Source organism: Palaemon carinicauda, chromosome 8 (genome assembly GCF_036898095.1).
Source record: "Palaemon carinicauda isolate YSFRI2023 chromosome 8, ASM3689809v2, whole genome shotgun sequence".
Taxonomy (NCBI): domain Eukaryota; kingdom Metazoa; phylum Arthropoda; class Malacostraca; order Decapoda; family Palaemonidae; genus Palaemon; species Palaemon carinicauda.
This window is the reverse complement of record NC_090732.1, coordinates 141725311-141743934: the sequence shown is the minus strand read 5'-3', so window position 1 is coordinate 141743934 and position 18624 is coordinate 141725311. Positions and strand designations below refer to the sequence as shown.

The 18624-nt window shown below is 47.7% G+C and overlaps 1 protein-coding gene across 1 annotated transcript in view; it reads left to right on the top strand.

Moving 5' to 3' along the window:
- Positions 1–18624, top strand: part of Rpn8 (regulatory particle non-ATPase 8) — a 48142-nt gene that overhangs the window by 3674 nt on the left and 25844 nt on the right. The window contains exons 2-3 of the mRNA XM_068379116.1: positions 17093–17178; positions 17412–17597. Coding sequence (XP_068235217.1) covers positions 17093–17178; positions 17412–17597 — 272 coding nt within the window. The remainder of the gene's footprint in view (positions 1–17092; positions 17179–17411; positions 17598–18624) is intronic.

The window sequence follows — 18624 nt, the reverse complement described above, 5'->3', positions numbered from 1 at the left end:
GCTATCGCTATCGTAACGCCAACTACAGCTAGTTTTTTGAACTACGGGAGCGAGAAGATTCGTGGCCGGAGTAAGAACTCGAGCCACATAAATTTTCAGGTAATTTAGGGTTTTCGGCAAAAAACATAAATGTGTGCGATTAAGCACATATTTAAGATCCGTAGACCATTTCCAAACGATCTTATTCTATACAAGATAACAGTGGGAGCGATAATAAACAAAATATGGGGGGGTGGCCGGCACGCTACAAACTACCCCACATTTCTACGCAAACCTTTCATTATTAACATGATAAAGTATGAGCTATGCACGAATTATATTCTGTAGGTAGTGGGTTGGCCAGGGCACCAGCCACCCATTGAAATATACCACCAGAGTGTTATAGGGTCCTTTGGCTGGCCGGACAGTATTACATTGGATCCTTCTCACTGGTTACGCTTCATTGTCCCTTTGCCTACACATACACCGAATAGTCTGGCCTATTCTTTCCACATTCTCCTCTGCCCTCATACACGTGACAACACTGAGATTACCCAAAAAAAGTTTTTCACTCAAGGGGTTTACTACTGTAATGTAATTGTTCAGTGGCCACTATCCTCTTGGTAAGGATAGAAGAGACTTTAGCTATGGTAAGCAGCTCTTCTAAGAGAAGGACGCTCCAAAGTCAAACCAATGTTCTCTAGATTTAGGTAATGCCATAGCTTCTGTACCATGGTCTTTAACTGTCTTGGGTTAGAGGTCTCTTGCTATTCTATCTTTTTTCTCTCCTCTTGTTTTGTTAAAAGATTTATAGTATATATAGGAAATAATTACCTTAATATTATTACTGTTCTTAAAATATTTTATTTTCTCTTGTTTCCTATTCTCACTGGGCTATTTTCCCTGTTGGGACCCCTGGGCTTATAGCATCCTGCTTTTCCTGTGTTATGGGATCCTTTGACTGGCCAGACAGTACTGCATTGGATCCTTATCTCTGTTTACGGTTCATTTTCCCTTTGTGTACACATACACCGAATAGTCTGGCCCATTCTTTACATATTCTCCTTTGTCCTCATACACATGACAACACTGAGATTACCAAACATGTCTTCTTTACCCTAGGGGTTAACTACTGCATTGTAATTGTTCAGTGGCCACTTTCCTCTTGGTAAGAGTAGAAGAAACTCTTTAGCTATGGTAAGCAGTCTTCTAGGAGAAGGACGCTCCAAAATTGTTCTCTAGTCTCTTATTCTCTTATAGTGCCATAGCCTCTACCATGGTCTTCCACTGTCTTGAGTTTGGGTTCTCTTGCTTGAGGGTACACTCGGACACACTATTCTATCTTATTTCTCTTCCTCTTGCTTTGTTAAAGTTTTTATAGTTTATGTAGGAAATATTTATTTGTTCCAACACGGAGTACTTACCTCGAACTACTTTCTTAGGAGTATCTGGGATCTCCTCCCAACCAACCAGAGTTTTGTGTAGTTTACCCTAGTCCCGTTTTCTATGAGGGGTAACCTCAGGTGGAGTGATACTCGCCCTGAGGCTAACCCCGGGTCAGAGAGCATGCTTGCTCAGGTCTCGATCTCCAGTAAGTTCTCTGGTCGCGTCGCGATAACATCTAGACGCTCTCTCCTTACCCAGTGCGACCCTTTGTGTTCCCGACCCCCTTTGTGTCCCCACGTGGACCCATTGTGTTCATTCTATACCCTTTCCTACCCTTCTCCTCTGTGTTCGTCGTGTAGGGGCAGCTTATGTTCTCCTACAGCCACGTGTCCGGAGTGCGAGTCCTGGAACGAGGTGCAGTGGGTGCGCTTCGGCACCAAGAAGAAGGCGGCGTCCAAGAGGTCACATAAGGAAGCCTCTCCTCTCCTCGCCGCATACTTCTCCCAATGCCTCGTCGGATAGAGCTTCTCAGCCACCTTCCCCTACCCAGAGTAGGGGACGAGGTAAGTCAGTTGTGGGGAAGAGGCCCATTGCTCTTCCCCAGGAGTCTGAGTGGGTGCGGTATATCACCAAGAAGAAGTAGGCGACGAAGAGGTCGCCTAAGAAGCCGAGCGTCCCTTCCTCCCTTGCTTCGCCGGGCGTCTTGTCTGACTGAGCTTCCCTGCCACCCTCCCCTACCCAGAGTAGGGGACGAGGTAAGTCCGTTGTGGGGAAGAGGCCCGCGGTCCTTCCCCAAGAGTCTGATCTTCAGGATAGTGGGGTTGTGGGGTCGTTCCAGGTGAGTGAGGGGCCTGAGGGAGGGGCGGGAGTGTGTAAGGGAGACGGAGTCCTGGTACAAGCAGGCCACGTCTCCTCTGATGACCCCATGTGGGGGAAAAATGTCCCTAATTCTTCTCCAGCCTCTTTGGCATGTTTTTCAGTCACTTCTGCAGTTGAGGGCGCCGCCGAGAAGGAGCTTTCCCCGCCGTCGGACCCCATTACGTGGGTTTCCCCCAAGAGCGGTGATTGGGTGTTGGTTCACCGCGACAGGCTGCTGGAGCTAGCTGCGGCGCCGGGCCCTTCAAGTTGGCATCCGAGGACGAGCTCCCCGGATAGATACTCCTCCGGCAGCAGCGGCACCAGACGGAGGGAGTCATCATGGCAGGTTCCAGTCGACATGCGTAAGACCGCAAAAGTTCCGGCTCCATCCGCCCAGCGGAGAGAGTCGCCCCTTCGGTCTGGCAGCCGAGTCCTTACCTCGACGGGCAGGCCCGCAGATACGAGAACCTCCGGAAGAGACATTGGACCCAGGACGGAGGCCCCCGTCCCGACGGCGATGCCCGTCCTTTGACGGGAACCCCCGCGAGAGCATCGGTCCAGGACTCCCCCACGTGTGAGGTTCTCCATCGGAGTACCCCCGTCACATGTGTCAGCGCGCCCGTCGGAGGATCTGCCAGAAGGAGGCACAGAAGAAGTCGTCCCCTTAGGGAGGAATGGGTGCGTGTCTCCATCCCACGCAGACACCACCTGGGAGCTTCAGCAGTTCCGGGTACCTCTGGCTGGCTCCCAAGGGCTCGTTCTCCCGCTCCGAAGTATGCCCCCTACAGCAGGCTCTGGCAGACCGGCATAAGTCCGCGAAGGTTCCGACTCCTTCCGCCCAGTGGAGAGTCGCCCCTTCTGTCTGGCAGCCGTGTCCCAGCCTCCAAGACTTCGACAGGCCGGCCAGAACGTGAAAAACAACCAGCAGCCACGAGGAAGCCCGCAGCAGATTGGTCTGCCATGGGGAGAGACAAGTCCAGGACGGAGGCCTCCGTCCCAGCAGCGATGCCTGTCCTCCACCCAGAACCGCCGAAGTCATACCACAACAAAGGATGCCTTCACCGTAAGTGGGGCCCCCTGTCTTAGGTGCTCCTTCTTAGTGGACGAGCCCCCCCGCACCACATGCTGGACGAACCGAAGCCCGCAACGGGTGAGGACTGGCTCTCGGGCCTCAGCAGGTTGATAGATACCCACGTGCAGCAGAGGCCCTCACTGGCTGACTCCCTAGAGCTCCTTCACCATCCTCGCGGTACGTCTCCTCCAGCAGACCCGATCATCGACGGAAGTCATCGCACCAGGTCTCGGTCGACAGGCATAAGCCTGCGAAGGTTCCGACTTCTTCCGCCCAGCGGAGAGAGTCGCCCCTTCGGACTGGCAGCCTTGTCCCGGCCTCCGGTTCTTCGATGGCCCGCCCTGAACGAAGGAACCAACCAGCCGCTGGCTCGACCCGGCAGCTTGGCATCCATACCCGGTACCGCGACAGCTCCATTCAGGCTTCGTGGTTAACCGCTGGTATACCAGGGTACTCACACCCCACAGATTCCCCGGGAGGGGGTAGACCCATGACGGATACCTCCGTCGTGGTGGCTCCATCCGTGATGGAGCTAGCTGCTCCATCGTCCTGGCCAGCCCCATCCAAGCATTGGAGGTGGCCGCTGACACACCCATGACGGCTACCTCTGTCCCGGCGGCTCCATTCGTGATGGAGCCAGCCGTGCCATCGTCCCGGCCAGCCCCATCCAAGCATCGGAAGAAGCCGCTGACATGGCAGGGTACTTAAACCCCACGGATTTTCCCGGGAGGGGGTAGACCCATGACGGCTACCCCCGTTCCTGACGGCTCCATCCGTGACGAAGGCAAAGTGGTTTTCCCCCTAGCGGGTAGAACAGGGCTATTGCCTCTCCAGTGCCTGCCTCAGTGGCCGCTGGAGAGGCCCCCCCCCCCCCCACCTTTGCCTAGTGCCTCTTCGGCTCCGTCCGCCTGTCGGATGTAGAAGTTAGCACACGTATCTTTCCTTTGCCTTGCCCCCCCATAGAGGAGCATCGACTCCACAGTTAGCCTTCAGACCCTCCTTCTCGGGCTCCAGGAGAGGGCGTTCAGGCCGCGGCTCTCGAAGGAGATAGGATGGGAGGCCCCCTACTCCTGCCGACGCCTCAGGTGGGGGGATGCCTCAAATGATCTTGGCAAGCATGGTGGGACCATTGAGCGGATCCGTGGACCGTAGCAGTACTAAAGGAGGGGTACAGGCTGCCCTTCCTAGTGGACCTCCACCTCGGATCCCAGATCAACAGGCAGAGTGGTTAGCACCCAAGGACCCCTTGAGAGTAACAGCATTGCAGGAAGAAGGCTCGGCAATGCTGGCGAAAGGAGCATTAGAACCAGTCAAGAAACCGGGTCCAGGGTTCTACAGCAGGCTCTTCCTGGTGGAGAAGGCGACAGGGGTCTGGAGACCGGTCATAGACCTTTCAGCCCTCAACAAATTTGTGTGCAACACCGACTTCAAGATGAACACTCCGAAGTCGGACCTAGAGGCCTTGAAGGAAGAGGACTTCATGAGGTCCATAGGCCTCAAAGATGTCTACTTCCAGGTCCCTGTCCATCCCTCCAGCAGGAAGTTCCTAAGGGTAAAATGGAGTACCCAAACGTTGTAGTTCAAAACCCTATGCTTCGGACTGTCGACAGCCCTCAGGGCTTCACGAGGGTCTTCACAACAGTTTCAGACTGGGCGCACGAACAGGGCGTCCGCCAGATTCGGTACCTAGATGACTGGTTGTTGCTTTCAGCCTCAGAGGAAGTACTGAGGGAACAAGGTATGAAGCTCCTGCAGTTCTGCAACGTCTTGAGTATCATCATCAACCTGGAGAAGTCCCAGCTGATACCCTCCACCAGGATGACCTACCTAGGGTTGGTCCTAGACTCCCGGATGGCGAGGGCCTTCCCCTCCGCGGAGAGACTGGACAACCTGAAACAGATACTCTGGCCTTTCCTGTCGGGCCAGCCTAGGAGCGCCAGGGACTGGGAAAGACTGATAGGACTCCCCGCACAAGATAGTCCTGGTGTCCCCGGAGACGAAGGAAGTCCTGGAGTGGTGGCATGTCAGAACGAACACCCTTTGCAACCGACCCTCTGGAGATGCTCCTGTTCACGGACATAACCAAGGAGGGCTGGGGTGCCCATCTTATCGACAAAACGGCAAAAGGTAAATGGGAAGTCGAGGAGACGAACCTGCACATAAACGTGCTGGAGATCAAGACCGTACAAAGAGCGTGCCTAGAGTTCGTCCATCTACCCCGGGGAAGCACCGTGGATCCGGTGTGCGGCAACGCCACGGTGGTGGCCTACGTGAAAAAGCAAGGAGGTCTGAAGTCAGAGGAACTGTGCAGTCTCACGGTGGAGTTCCTAGAATGGGCCGAAGTGGAATAAATCAATTTTTCAATATTAAACTTAGCCGGTGATCATATAGCTGTCAGCTCTGCTGCCCGACAGAAAAACCTAAGGACAAAATACGCCAGCGATCGCTATACAGGTGGGGGTGTACATCAACAGCGCCATCTGTCGAGCAGGTACTCAAGTACTCCATGTCAACACAGAACCAATTTTCTCTCTGTCGTGCCACTGGCAAGACCTACTAAAATACGCTGTTACTAACTGGATTTGTTTTCACAACTATCTGGTGAAGTACACTATTCTAGTTTTGAGCTTTCGCTATGCAGGGGTTTTATCTTCATCTCAAAACTTGAACTCGTTTTGGATAGATTTAATTATGGTGACTAAGAGAGTATGGACTCTCTTTCACTTTTAAATGGCCGACCCTTCCCTTAGACGGAAGTGTGTTTAGGTTTTTAGTAATTTTGCTTAACACGTTATAGATCTATATATTTTATATCTCTCCGCCTTTATTAGGCCTCTTCGATTAACTTTCCATTTATTATAAACATATAATAAGAAATTTTTATGTTTTGTTTATTTGCGACCTTTCCTGATAGTAGGCGGTCCTAACTTGGAACCGAAGTTAATCAACGTTGAGCCCGTTATATCGTATTTAGCCTTTAAAGAATTTAAAACTTTTTAAATTTAATGTTTTATGAAAGAATTTCTTTGATAGTCTTCGTACTGTTTTTAAAGATGAACTAACGTTTAGTTTTTTTAGACTACGCAGTTGTTGACGTTCAGGACGTTCAACATGCGCTCTATCGTTACGATAGAGAGAGAGTGTATCACGGTTTCACTTTGCAGTAAGAGTATATCGATTCTGACGTTTCGTTCATTCTTTCTTAACTTAAATGGTTTAAATTCAAAATTAAAGGAACTTTTTATTTGGAAAACCTTTCAGTTTTTTCCTTTAGCCATATAACATGTTTTTTTGACGATATATAATTGGGCTCTTCTCTCAGGTGCGAAATCAAGAGAGAAAGAGAGAGAGATAGAGACGGAGGGAGAGAGAGAAAAAAAAAAAACGTTCCGTTCAAGCGGGTAACGTTGTTCTCGCGTTACTCTCCTCCCTAGTCGCTGTACGGGGAAGAAGGTAAAACGTTTCTAGGGTTTTATTCTTCTCCCCAGGCTATGTGCGGTGAGAGATTGTAAACGTAGTTTAATTGAACTAGTGTTTAGTCTCTTTCCCAGCCACTGAATTCTTTATCCTTATATGTTTTCTGTTTTTTCTAGTATTAATGAGCTGCATTATACGACTGTTTTCGCAATTACTACCTTCTAATGAAGGGTAGAATTGCGTGTTTCAGGTAGAAATCAGTAAAAGTTTCGATTTCAGTGAAATAAGTGCAAAACAGAAAATCGAAGTGATAAAGTGATATGCGCAAAGTGTTACAGTGTTGCGTCCGAGGGTTCGTCTGTTCGTGCCTGTCGTTCACCTAGTCCGGGACCTCTTGCAAGCTCCCAAGCCCAGGGGAGAAGTAATGTCGAACGACTTATGGGGTCGTCAGGCCTTGATCAACGAACAGACGTTTCCCTCCGTGGTTTCGGGCGTATCTACCCAAGATCGCCCCACCCACAAAAAGACGAGAGAGCCCATTTACTTCTCGTCTGCGGAAGAGGTTTCTCGTAAGAAACCATGGACCAAGGTCTCGCAGCTTATTAAGTGCAAGTCGGTCCCTTCCGCGCAAGTCCAACGGCCCAGTTGTAGCCACTGGGTCAGTTCGGACTCGCTGCAGTCTTCCGACGACTGCTCACCTCCTTAGAGAGGCAAAGCGGTACCGCAACAGGCAGTAACTCCGTCTGTTGCCGCACCAGCTGTTGTAGACCCTGAGTGGTCTTTGCTGCAGTCTATGCAGACTCAGTTAGCTGCTGTTATGCAGGAGTATCGTGCGGAGAAGGTTGACGCTGCACCCGTTAGCCTACAACCTTCCACGGTTGTGCGCCCAGCAAACGCTGAGGCTGCCTGCTCCCACACTCTAGCTGTGAGAGCTCCTCCACCCATGCGCAGTCGACCCTGCCAGACGCATGCTGACGTTCACAGACGCACGGAACCCTCCGTTGATGTTCGTGTGCTACCACAACAACAGGAGGGTGGAGTTAAGCTGCCGTGTTTTGACGCGGTGCGTCAACCTCCGCATTCTGGAGTTGTTTTGACTGCTCAGTATAGACAGTCAAAGTAGTCTCGAGTGAACACTGTATGTCCTCACGCTCCCGTTGTGGTTGACAGTTCACAGTCTATCAAGCAGTTACATGACGTTGCCTTCTGGTCTGCTACTAATGCACCAGTGCTGTATGTCCTCACGCACCTGTTGTGGTTGACAGTTCAGTTTTTGACAGTTCACAGACTGTCAAGCAGTTACATGACGTTGCCTTCTGGTCTGCTACTAATGCACCAGTGCTGTATGTCCTCACGCACCTGTTGTGGTTGACAGTTCAGTTTTTGACAGTTCACAGACTGTCAAGCAGTTACATAACGTTGCCTTTTGGTCTGCTGCTAATGCACCAGTGAGACCCTCACTGAGATAACCTAGCTTTTCTCGGACAAGGTTCCTGTAGATGAGAAAGTGCTGTTCTCCCTCCTACTGATATTCCTTTGAGGACTCTGTCATTTGGAGAGGAGCCTTAAGCTGCTTAGCCTCCTATGGACTTTAATTAAATCATGATGATTTTTTAAGGATCTTCGTCCGGATCTTGTAACTGCTGCTCCTCGTTCGCCTAACGTCAGAACTTACACTAGGCCTAGCTACTTCGAAGCCGTTGTTGTTAAGCTAGTGCTCTCTCGCTCTCCTAGAGAGCATTACGTTGGCTAGGCGACTGGTTTTTGCACCAGGAGGAGTTTTAGGGATACAGCCTTTGATTTCCCTTCTTTTAAACTGGCTTATAGAGCGAGAGTCTGATAGGACACGAGAGAAGTTCTCGGCTTGGGAGTTCATGCCTCTGCCCAGATAGACTTCTCAATTCTGGTAGACTCGCCCTGGCGCCTAGCCAGGAGACGCTCCAAGTTGTTTACAGGTCAACTTCTCAACTTTTGCGAGCCTTTGAAGTTTGGCTGTACTATTATGTCACACATAACAAGGCTTCCAGGGATGGTAAATGGTTCCGCCTCAGTCGCTAACCCCGTCTGTTGCCACACCTGCTCCCGTAGACCCTAAATAGGCTTTGCTGCAAGACATGCAGTCCAAGCTTGTGTCCTTGATAGAGGACTTTAATACGGAGAAGAACCTTCTGGCCAACAACCTTCCAACCGGTGGGTTGTGCGCCCTGTTGACGCTGAGGTATCCTACTCGCGTCTGCCAGTTGAGGTGGTTCCTCCACCGATGCGACCCAGTGTGGGTTGCCAGTCGCACGTTGACGTTAAGCGACGCTCGGAGGTGGTTGTTGACGTTCTTTGTCACTAGGAAGACGTTCAACAACCAGCAGAGGTGACTTGTTGTGACGCAGTGCGTCAACCTCAGCAACCCGGTAGGGTGTTGACTGCACAACCCAGACAGTCTAGACAGTTTCTGGTAGACGCTGTACTTCCTCGCGCACCCATGGTTGTTGACAGTTCACAGACTGTGCAGCAGTGCCATGATATTGCGTCCGGCTCCGTCACGCATCCACCAGTGCGACCGGATTCAGCGAGTCAGACGTTGCCCACTCCGTTGCCGTTTCCTCATCAGTTTCGGATGAGGAACCCTCTGATGAGGACGTTGCTGAACAAGACGATCAGCCCCCAGCCCTGCTATCCATCCAGAAGATGCTGAAGAAGGAACGCTGCCCAGTCAGGCTGTGGATGAGTCTGGTAGGGACACTGTCATCCGTGGATCAATTTGTGTCACTAGGAAGACTACACCTCCGTCCTCTTCTTTACCTCTAGCTTTTCACTGGAAAAAGGACAAGACGCTAGAAGCGGTCTCGATCCCGGTTTCCAGAAAGTTATTAAAGTCTTGTCTGACTTGGTGAAAGGACTATAATAACCTTAGAGAGGGTCTTCCCCTGACTGTTCAGACTACCAACCACGTTCTCTTCTCGGACGCATCGGACGTAGGCTGGGGTGCGACATTAGACGGTAGGGAATGCTCGGGATTATGGAACTCGAGTCAAAGGACAATGCATTTCAACTGCAAGGAGCTACTGGCAGTACGTCTGACCTGGAAAAGCTTCAGGTCTCTCCTTCAAGGCAAAGTGGTGGAGGTGAACTCGGACAACACCACGGCTTTGGCGTACATCTCCAAGCAAGGAGGGACCTACTCTCTGACATTGTACGAGATCGCAAGGGACCTCCTCACCTGGTCAAAAGGTCTAGACATTTCAATAGTAACGAGGTTCATCCAAGGCAACTTGAATGTCATGGCAGATTGTCTCAGTCGGAAGGGACAAATAATTCCAACAGAATGGACCCTCCACAAGGATGTATGCAAGAGACTTTGGGCCACCTGGGGCCAGCCAACCATAGATCTCTTCGCAACCTCGATGACCAAGAGGCTCCCAATATTTTGCTCACCAATCCCGGACCCAGCAGCAGTTCATATAGATGCCTTTCTACTAGATTGGTCACATCTAGATCTATATGCATTCCCTCCGTTCAAGATTGTCAACAAGGTACTGCAGAAGTTCGCCTCTCACGAAGGGACAAGGTTGACGCTAGTTGCTTCCCTCTGGCCCGCGAGATAATGGCTCACCGAGGTACTTCGATGGCTAGTAGACGTTCCCAGAACTCTTCCCCTAAGGGTGGACCTTCTACGTCAGCCACGCGTAAAGAAGGTACACCAAGGCCTCCACGCTCTTCGTCTGACTGCCTTCAGACTATCGAAAGACTCTCGAGAGCTAGAGACTTTTCGAAGGAGGCAGCCAGAGCGATTGCTAGAGCAAGGAGAACATCCACCCTTAGAGTCTACCAATCGAAGTGGGAAATCTTCCGAAACTGGTGCAAGTCAGTATCCGTATCCTCGACCAGTACCTCTGTAACTCAAATAGCTGACTTTCTCTTATATCTGAGGAAAGAACGATCTCTTTCAGCTCCCACTATCAAGGGTTACAGAAGCATGTTGGCATCAGTCTTCCGTCACAGAGGCTTAGATCTTTCTAACAATAAAGATCTACAGGACCTCCTTAAGTCTTTTGAGACCACGAAGGAGCGTCGTTTGGTTACACCTGGTTGGAATTTAGACGTGGTACTAAGATTCCTTATGTCAGACAGGTTCGAACCGCAACAATCAGCCTCCCTGAAAGATCTCACCTTAAAGACTCTTTTCCTGATATGCTTAGCCACAGCTAAAAGAGTCAGTGAGATTCATGCCTTCAGCAAGAACATCGGATTCTCATCCGAAACGGCTACATGTTCTACAACTTGGTTTTCTAGCCAAACACGAGCTGCCTTCTCGGCCTTGACCAATATCGTTCGATATTCCAAACTTATCGCATGGTTGGAAATGAACTAGAAAGAGTATTATGTCCTGTAAGAGCTCTTGAGTTCTATTTAAAAACCTTTACGAGGCCCGTCTGAAGCTTTATGGTGTTCAGTTAAGAATCCATCTTTGCCTATGTCAAAGAATGCTTTATCCTATTTTATCAGACTGTTATTACGAGAGGCTCATTCCCATCTGAATGAGGAAGACCAAGCTTTGCTGAAGGTAAGGACACACGAAGTTAGAGCTGTCGCAACTTCAGTGGCCTTTAAACAAAATAGATCTCTGCAAAGTATAATCGACGCAACCTATTGGAAAAGCAAATCAGTGTTCGCGTCTTTTTATCTTAAGAATGTCCAGTCTCTTTACGTGAACTGCTACACTCTGGGACCATTCGTAGCAACGAGTGCAGTAGTGGGTGAGGGCTCAACCACTACAATTCCTTAATTCCATAACTTTTTTAATCTTTCTCTTGAAATGTTTTATTTTTGTTTTTGGGTTGTCCGGAAGGCTAAGAAGCCTTTCGCATCCTACTTGATTTGGCGGGTGGTCAAAGTCATTTCTTGAGAAGCGCCTAGATTAGAGGTTTTGATGAGGTCCTTTAGTATGGGTTGCAACCCTTCATACTTCAGCTCCTAGGAGTCGCTCAACATCCTATGAGGATCGCGAGGCTCAGTAAGGAAGACGTACTTAAAAAGGCAGAGTAATTGTTCAAGTCGACTTCCTTACCAGGTACTTATTGATTTTATGTTTGTTATTTTGAATAACTGCTAAAATGGAATACAAAATACTTAGCTCTTAATGTAGCACATAATGCTGGTGTCTACCCACCCCCCTGGGTGTGAATCCGCTATATGATCACCGGCTAAGTTTAATATTGAAAAATGTTATTTTCATTAGTAAAATAAATTTTTGAATATACTTACCCGGTGATCATAAATTAAAGGGCCCTCCCTTCCTCCCCAATAGAGACCCAGTGGGCAGAGGAGAAAATTGGTTCTGTGTTGACATGGAGTACTTGAGTACCTGCTCGACAGATGGCGCTGTTGATGTACACCCCCACCTGTATAGCGATCGCTGGCGTATTTTGTCCTTAGGTTTTTCTGTCGGGCAGCAGAGCTGACAGCTATATGATCACCGGGTAAGTATATTCAAAAATTTATTTTACTAATGAAAATAACATTTTTCAGCCAGGTTCTCTCCGGGGAAGAGGAACGTCCTGGCCGACGGCCTTAGCAGGATGGGTCAAGTGGTAGGGCCTGAGTGGTCCCTACACCCAGAAGTGGTCAAAACCCTCTTCCTGAAGTGGGGCTCGTCGGTGATAGACCTCTTCGCCACGAGACTAAAACGCACAGCTCCCCGTGTTTTGTTTTCCTGTGCCAGATCCAGCAGCAGCGTTCGAGGACGACTTCCAACACCCTTGGGGCAACCTCGACGTTAACGCCTTCCCACCCTTCGGGATGCTCAGACAGGTCCTCACAGGGTGAGACAGACGGCCAGCCTGTGGGTGACTTTGGTAGTGCCCTGGTGGCCAGAGAGAGAGTGGTTCGCGGATCTAAAGGAACTGGCACGCCTTCCACCTGGGCCACTTCCAGACAGACAAGACCTTCTCTGCCAGCCTCACTTCCAGAGGTTCCACGAAAACCCTCGGTCCCTCCGCCTTCACGCGTGGAGGTTATTGAGCGTCTCCTGAGAAAGGAAGGATTTCCGTCGAGGACGGCATCAAGGATGTCAGGGTACCTGAGGCGTTAGTCAGTCGAGGTGTACCAGGCGTAGTGGGCTACCTTTTCTAAGGGGTGCTCCTCGAAGAACATCAGGCCGTTAGGGGCCTCCATTCATGAGATAGCAGACTTCCTGGTCTATCTCAGGGACGAAGTGGGCACGTCCATCCCAAGTCTTCCTCCTGAAGGACCTAGACCTAGGTGCCTCCAGATATATCTCGACGCTCATCAAGAGCTTCGAGCAGTCGTGTTCCCCCAAGCCGCTAGAGTGCCCCAGGGGGATGTGGCTAGGGTACTGAAGATGCTTTCGGAACCTCCCTTTGAGCCTCTAAAAGACATTCTAGAAAAGGAGCTCACCCTCAAGGCAGTCTTTCGTTTAGCTCTGGCATCAGTAAAGAGTAAGTGAGATTCACGGCCTGTCGTACGAGATCTCACTCGAAGGGCTAACGAGAAGCTACCTTCAGGTTCTTACCCTCCTTCGTAGCCAAGACTCAGAATCCAGCTGCTTGGGACCCCAAAGTTGAAGGGTTCTCAGTGCCAGCTATCCCTCGCTCGGACAACCCGAGGGACTTGCTGCTGTGACCTGTCAGGGCAGTATGGCAGTATTTAGAGTGGACAGCTAGACTTCGTCCCGAGATCAAGAGTCTGTTCATTTTCCTCGGGACTGTGAAGAAGCCAGTAGCCAAAATCACTATCTCCTTCTGGCTAAGGCAAGTGATTGTCAGGCCCTACAGTAGTGCAGGGGTCCCCCTTCCAGGAAAGCCCAGACCCCACGACATTAGGGGTCTGAATACTTCATTGGCGTTTGAGAAAAACATGGCAGTGGGCCAAATCCTGAGGGCAGGTACTTGGTCTAGCCAGTCGACCTTTACGGCTCACTACTTGAAGGACTACGCGAGAAAGTCCCTGTACGGGTTCTCGCTCGGCCCCGTCATTTCCGCGCTCCAAACGGTTTAAAGGTGTAGCCCCAGTGGTAACTGTGGGTAGTAAGTCCAAGAGACACAGGTTCCTTTCTGAGCCCCCTTGTTCTTCCTTCCCCTATTCCCTTACCGGAAATGACTCAGGTAGCCCCCTGAAACTGCCATGGGATACACTATCTTTGGAAGGACATGTCTCCTAGGATTCTTGCAGAAGTGAGTTACTTAGACACTAAGGTGGTTTTTTGCGTAGTTTTCCTTATTTTCTCGTGTTTTCCTTGAGGTCAGCAGAACCTAGTCTCCTACCTAGGTTCCTCTTCTATACTCGTCATGGTCTCTAGGTCCTGAAGGACACTCCCACCTCCTAAGGTATAAGTCTCCTAAGAAAGTAGTTCGAGGTAAGTACTCCGTTTTGGAACAAATCACAAATTTTAAGTAATTTGTATTTTTCCTAACAGTACTTACCTCGAACTACTTTCGGGTAATGGTCCGCCCATCCTACCCCGAGTGCCTTGCTGGACTTCATAGATACCTAAGCTATCAAGAACTTACTGGAGATAGAGACCTGAGCAAGCATTCTCTCTGACCCGGGGTTAGCCTCAGGGCGAGTATCACTCCACCTGAGGTTACCCCTCATAGAAAACGGGACTAGGGTAAACTACACAAACTCTGGTTGGTTGGGAGGAGATCCCAGATACTCCTAAGAAAGTAGTTCGAGGTAAGTACTGTTAGGAAAAATACAAATTACCTAAAATTTGTGATTTTAACGTTACTGTTCTTAAAGTATTTTTATTTTCATAGTTTCCATCCTCACTGGGCTATTATCCCTGTTGGAGCCCCTGGTCTTATAGCATCCTTCTTTTCCAACTAGGGTTGTAGCTTAGAAAGTAATGATGATAATAAGCTAGGGATATGGCAGTCAAAGGCGGGTAGCAAGCTTGGGTCATATCCCCCCTTAGGTAAGTAGGTAAGGATACTGATCCTAGGTTACGTTAGGTTGGGAACTGTAGGTTAGGTGATGTTCTCGTGTTTGTTTTACTTTTAAAGTCTGGTTTGTTCCAACTTGAATGCAAATCCTTTGCTCTTTACAATGGATATAGATCTTAAAGCAAGCTTGTAAATGGCTCTAAAACTTTTAACAAGGTGGCAGCAACCTTTGCGGGTGTTACCAGTGGTAGTAAGGGGAAGTACCTCCCACCCACTCACTCATGTTTTCCTCCCTTTGATATCAGTCGTGGGTAGAGACAGACGTCTCCATTCCACATTCACTGGCTATAGCAAATGAAACTTTTCTATTGGAATTTTTTTCCCCGTTGACGCTTATGTCTTGGGGATTTTTTTCCTTGAGTTGGAGACTGATACACCATTAACTCTTTTAAGTTGGTTAAAGGTCAGCAACTATAGTCAGGGCTTGCCATTACCACCTTGGAGTTAAACTTCTCTGAAATCTTAGTATCAGAAATCCTCAAGAGAGGAAGTCGGTTCCATCTGCGTTAACTGATCCGTTGACAGAGACATACGAGCAACTTGCATCTCAGCGACTGCTTTTGATTCAACATTTCAGTCTCGCTTATTGGAAGCAGTTACTTTGTGACCGATAGTCTGACTTGGAAGATCATTTTCTAAGCTATCTCTCGGTGCCCTCGGACACTCAAATGGAAGTTAGTCTTTCACATGAAAGATATTCTTACCTTTGTTCTCCCTCTAATTAGGCCGACCTTCTGGGTTTTTGGTAGACGCATTCGCTGGTACGATCGACTATCCTAGTCTGGTAGCTTATCTATCCAGTTATCTCTGAAGCACAAGTACTCCGTTTCGATGCGAGGACGCTCTAACTCTTCGGAATTACAGTACTGGGAGAACCTGGCGGCTGTTTCAGTAGACGATGGCATCGAAGGTGAAAGCTAGCCTTTCACTTGAGAGTTTTCTTAAAGAAAGCGATCTCTTACATCCTCATGATGTGATCCAAGCTCTAGCGAACCGGTATTGTGTTGCTAAGAGTGAAGGGTTTTTTTATCACTTGAAAGTTTTTTCTCAATGTGAGCAATCTCTCAACCCGTTGCTCACGCCGTTATTTAAGCTCTAGCGCTTGCAAGACTGGATCATAACACCAGGTGAAAGCTATGTTTCACCTGAGAGGTTTGCTTGAAACAAGCTATCTCTTTAATTCCTCGCGATGCGATTCTAGCTTTAGCAAGCCCGGATCACGGTGCCAAAGGTAAAAGCTAGCCTATCACATGAAAGGTTTGCTTAAAACAAGCGATCTCTCAACACCTCATGACCCAGATTCGTATTAGATCAAAGTTCTCGGCAACCTTGGATCGCCACGCAACTGTGAAAGTTTATCTTTCACATGAGAGTTTCACTTTTACTAGTGATCTCGCATCTCCTAGCAACGTAATTCAGGCTCTAGTGAGCCTGGATATTGGCGCCAAGTAGCGTTTCATCCAAGAGTTTGCTTGAAGGAAGCGATCTTTCTCCCCTTTGCAAGTTTGGCTCGCAACACGATTTAGTCTCAGTGAGCCTGGACCGCAGGGCTAAGGGTGAAAGCTAGCCCTTCACCGGGGAGTTTCTTTATGCAAGCGATCTCTCAACACCCCGTGACCTGGAGTAGCATGCCATTTGGGCTCAGATATAATATATCGTCGCCGAAGGGTAAAACCCTTTTGAAAGTATTACTTGGAATAAGTGAATTCTTGGCATCTCGCAACCGGGGCTCACAGTGAGCCCAAACCACAACGCCACCTTTCACTGGATAGTTTGGCTTGAAATAAGGTGATAATTAAGTTTTAGAAATTGGGTAATAGATGGGTAGAACTAGGGCTTCAACAACCACATTTATGTAACTTTGGAAAAATAATAGGTAACTTGAAGATTACAGATAACTTGAGAAAAAAACATAACTGAGGTGCTAATAGATTATGTGACTTTGCAAAAAATAAAGAAAATATAACAATTTGGTCTACACTTCTATAAGCACAAACATCAAGTAATATATTGATAATTTTGCTGGAATACAAAGCTAAACTTCTGCCAAAATAGCTCCATCTGTTTTAAATAAAGGAGACACTTGAATATACATCGAAGAGTTCTGAGTTAAGGGCAGTCTATAATTCATGTTCCAGAGTTGTATCCATTTTCAGTTCAAACATAATCTCTTACTTTTCCTTTTTGATAGATTATAAGTTTAGTGTTTATCCACAACTACAATCTTCTACAATTTTTTTTAGACATTGTTTGATTTTCAAAGAGTTGCAGTTCAATAGGTGATATTTGTTAAGCATAAACCTTCTGTGCTATCTGTATTAGAGTTATTGTTAACTTGGTGATTCAGTAAAACTGTTTGTTAGCATTAGTGATTTCCTCCTGATTTAAAGTTTATACTGTATTAAATTTTTCTTTCTTTCAGTTCCTTTTGATGAAGATGAGAAGGATAAATCTGTATGGTTCCTTGACCATGATTACTTGGAAAATAAATACCACATGTTCAAAAAGGTAAAGAGAAATTTTGTAAGGGAATCTTATATGCCAAGACAATCTGTAGGCAACTAAAGTTAAAGGTTGATAGCAGATCACATATTGTTATAAACAAGAAGACTACCTACTGTGATTTATTTGTAATAGTTGAAAGTGTTGGTATTGATAGCTTCATTTTTGCTAATTGGCACCTCTGTCCCTTCCATACAAACTAATTCTTTTCCTATACATACTGTGACTGTGTATTTCAGGTAAATGCGCGAGAAAAAATAGTGGGGTGGTATCACACTGGTCCCAAGTTATACCAGAATGACATTGCCATCAATGATTTGGTTCGTCGCTATTGCAGCAATTCTGTCCTTGTCATAATTGATGCTCATGCTTCAAATATTGGACTCCCAACTGAAGCTTACTACAGTGTAGAAGAAGTCCATGATGTAAGATTTTTATCACTTGTTTTTATTTTTGTAATCCTGGTTCTCTGTAGTCATTTCTAACCCTTGTACTATACATAGTAAATCATTATAGAACTATGATAGATTTGTAATACCACTCTAAATCACAAGTTACATGAATTTATGAGAGGTTGTGGAAAATGAACAAACCTGTTTTACTTAACACTATGTATAAGAGTGCAAGTTAAGCTGGAAATGGCTAGTAGAAGTAGTATGCAAAGTAGCAGCATACATATTAACAAAGAGTTGTTCCGTAACCGAAATACAAACCACGCTATTTACAAAGGGTTACCTTTTAGCGTAGCTGAAATGGCGAGCCATTAGAATTTAACGAGGGTGTATTACCCCCGCGCTAGTTAGCGGGGGGGGGGGGGTAGGGGAGTGGTAGCTAGCTACCCCTCCTCCCCCTCACACACAGGTGAATACCCACTTTCACTTTTGGCTCGGACTGTGACAGACGTCTCTGTCTTGGTCCTCTCTTGGCAGCCATTGTTTGTTTTGTCTTTACTTAATCGCTTACTTTTCATTTACTCAATATATATGTAAACATGTTTTCATGTTTATATATATATTTGAGTATAGAAATAAGTAAGTTTCCTTTTCAGATTTGTGTGTGTAGTGTACGATATCTACGTGGAGTCCTCGGCAGTTAGGCCACCACGGCGTAATTTTATGGGTGGCGATCGAGTTTGACTTATCTCTCTCTCTCTCTCTCTCTCTCTCTCTCTCTCTCTCTCTCTCTCTCTCTCTCTCTCTCTTGAGGTCGTTCACCCTTTTACTACGTTTTACTACGCCCTTGTAGCTTCCTTTCCGTGTGGGGGAATTGCTACGCCGTACGTTTGTCTCAATTAGTTGAATCTAATTGTAGTTGTAGAACGATTCCTTTCGGGGTTTTCGTTCTTTCTTTAGTGTTCATTCTTTTTTATATTACATAATTACATAGTTACATAATTATAATTGTTATAATTCTGTTTTGGTTACAGCTCTCCTCCCGTGAGTGTAAGTGGTT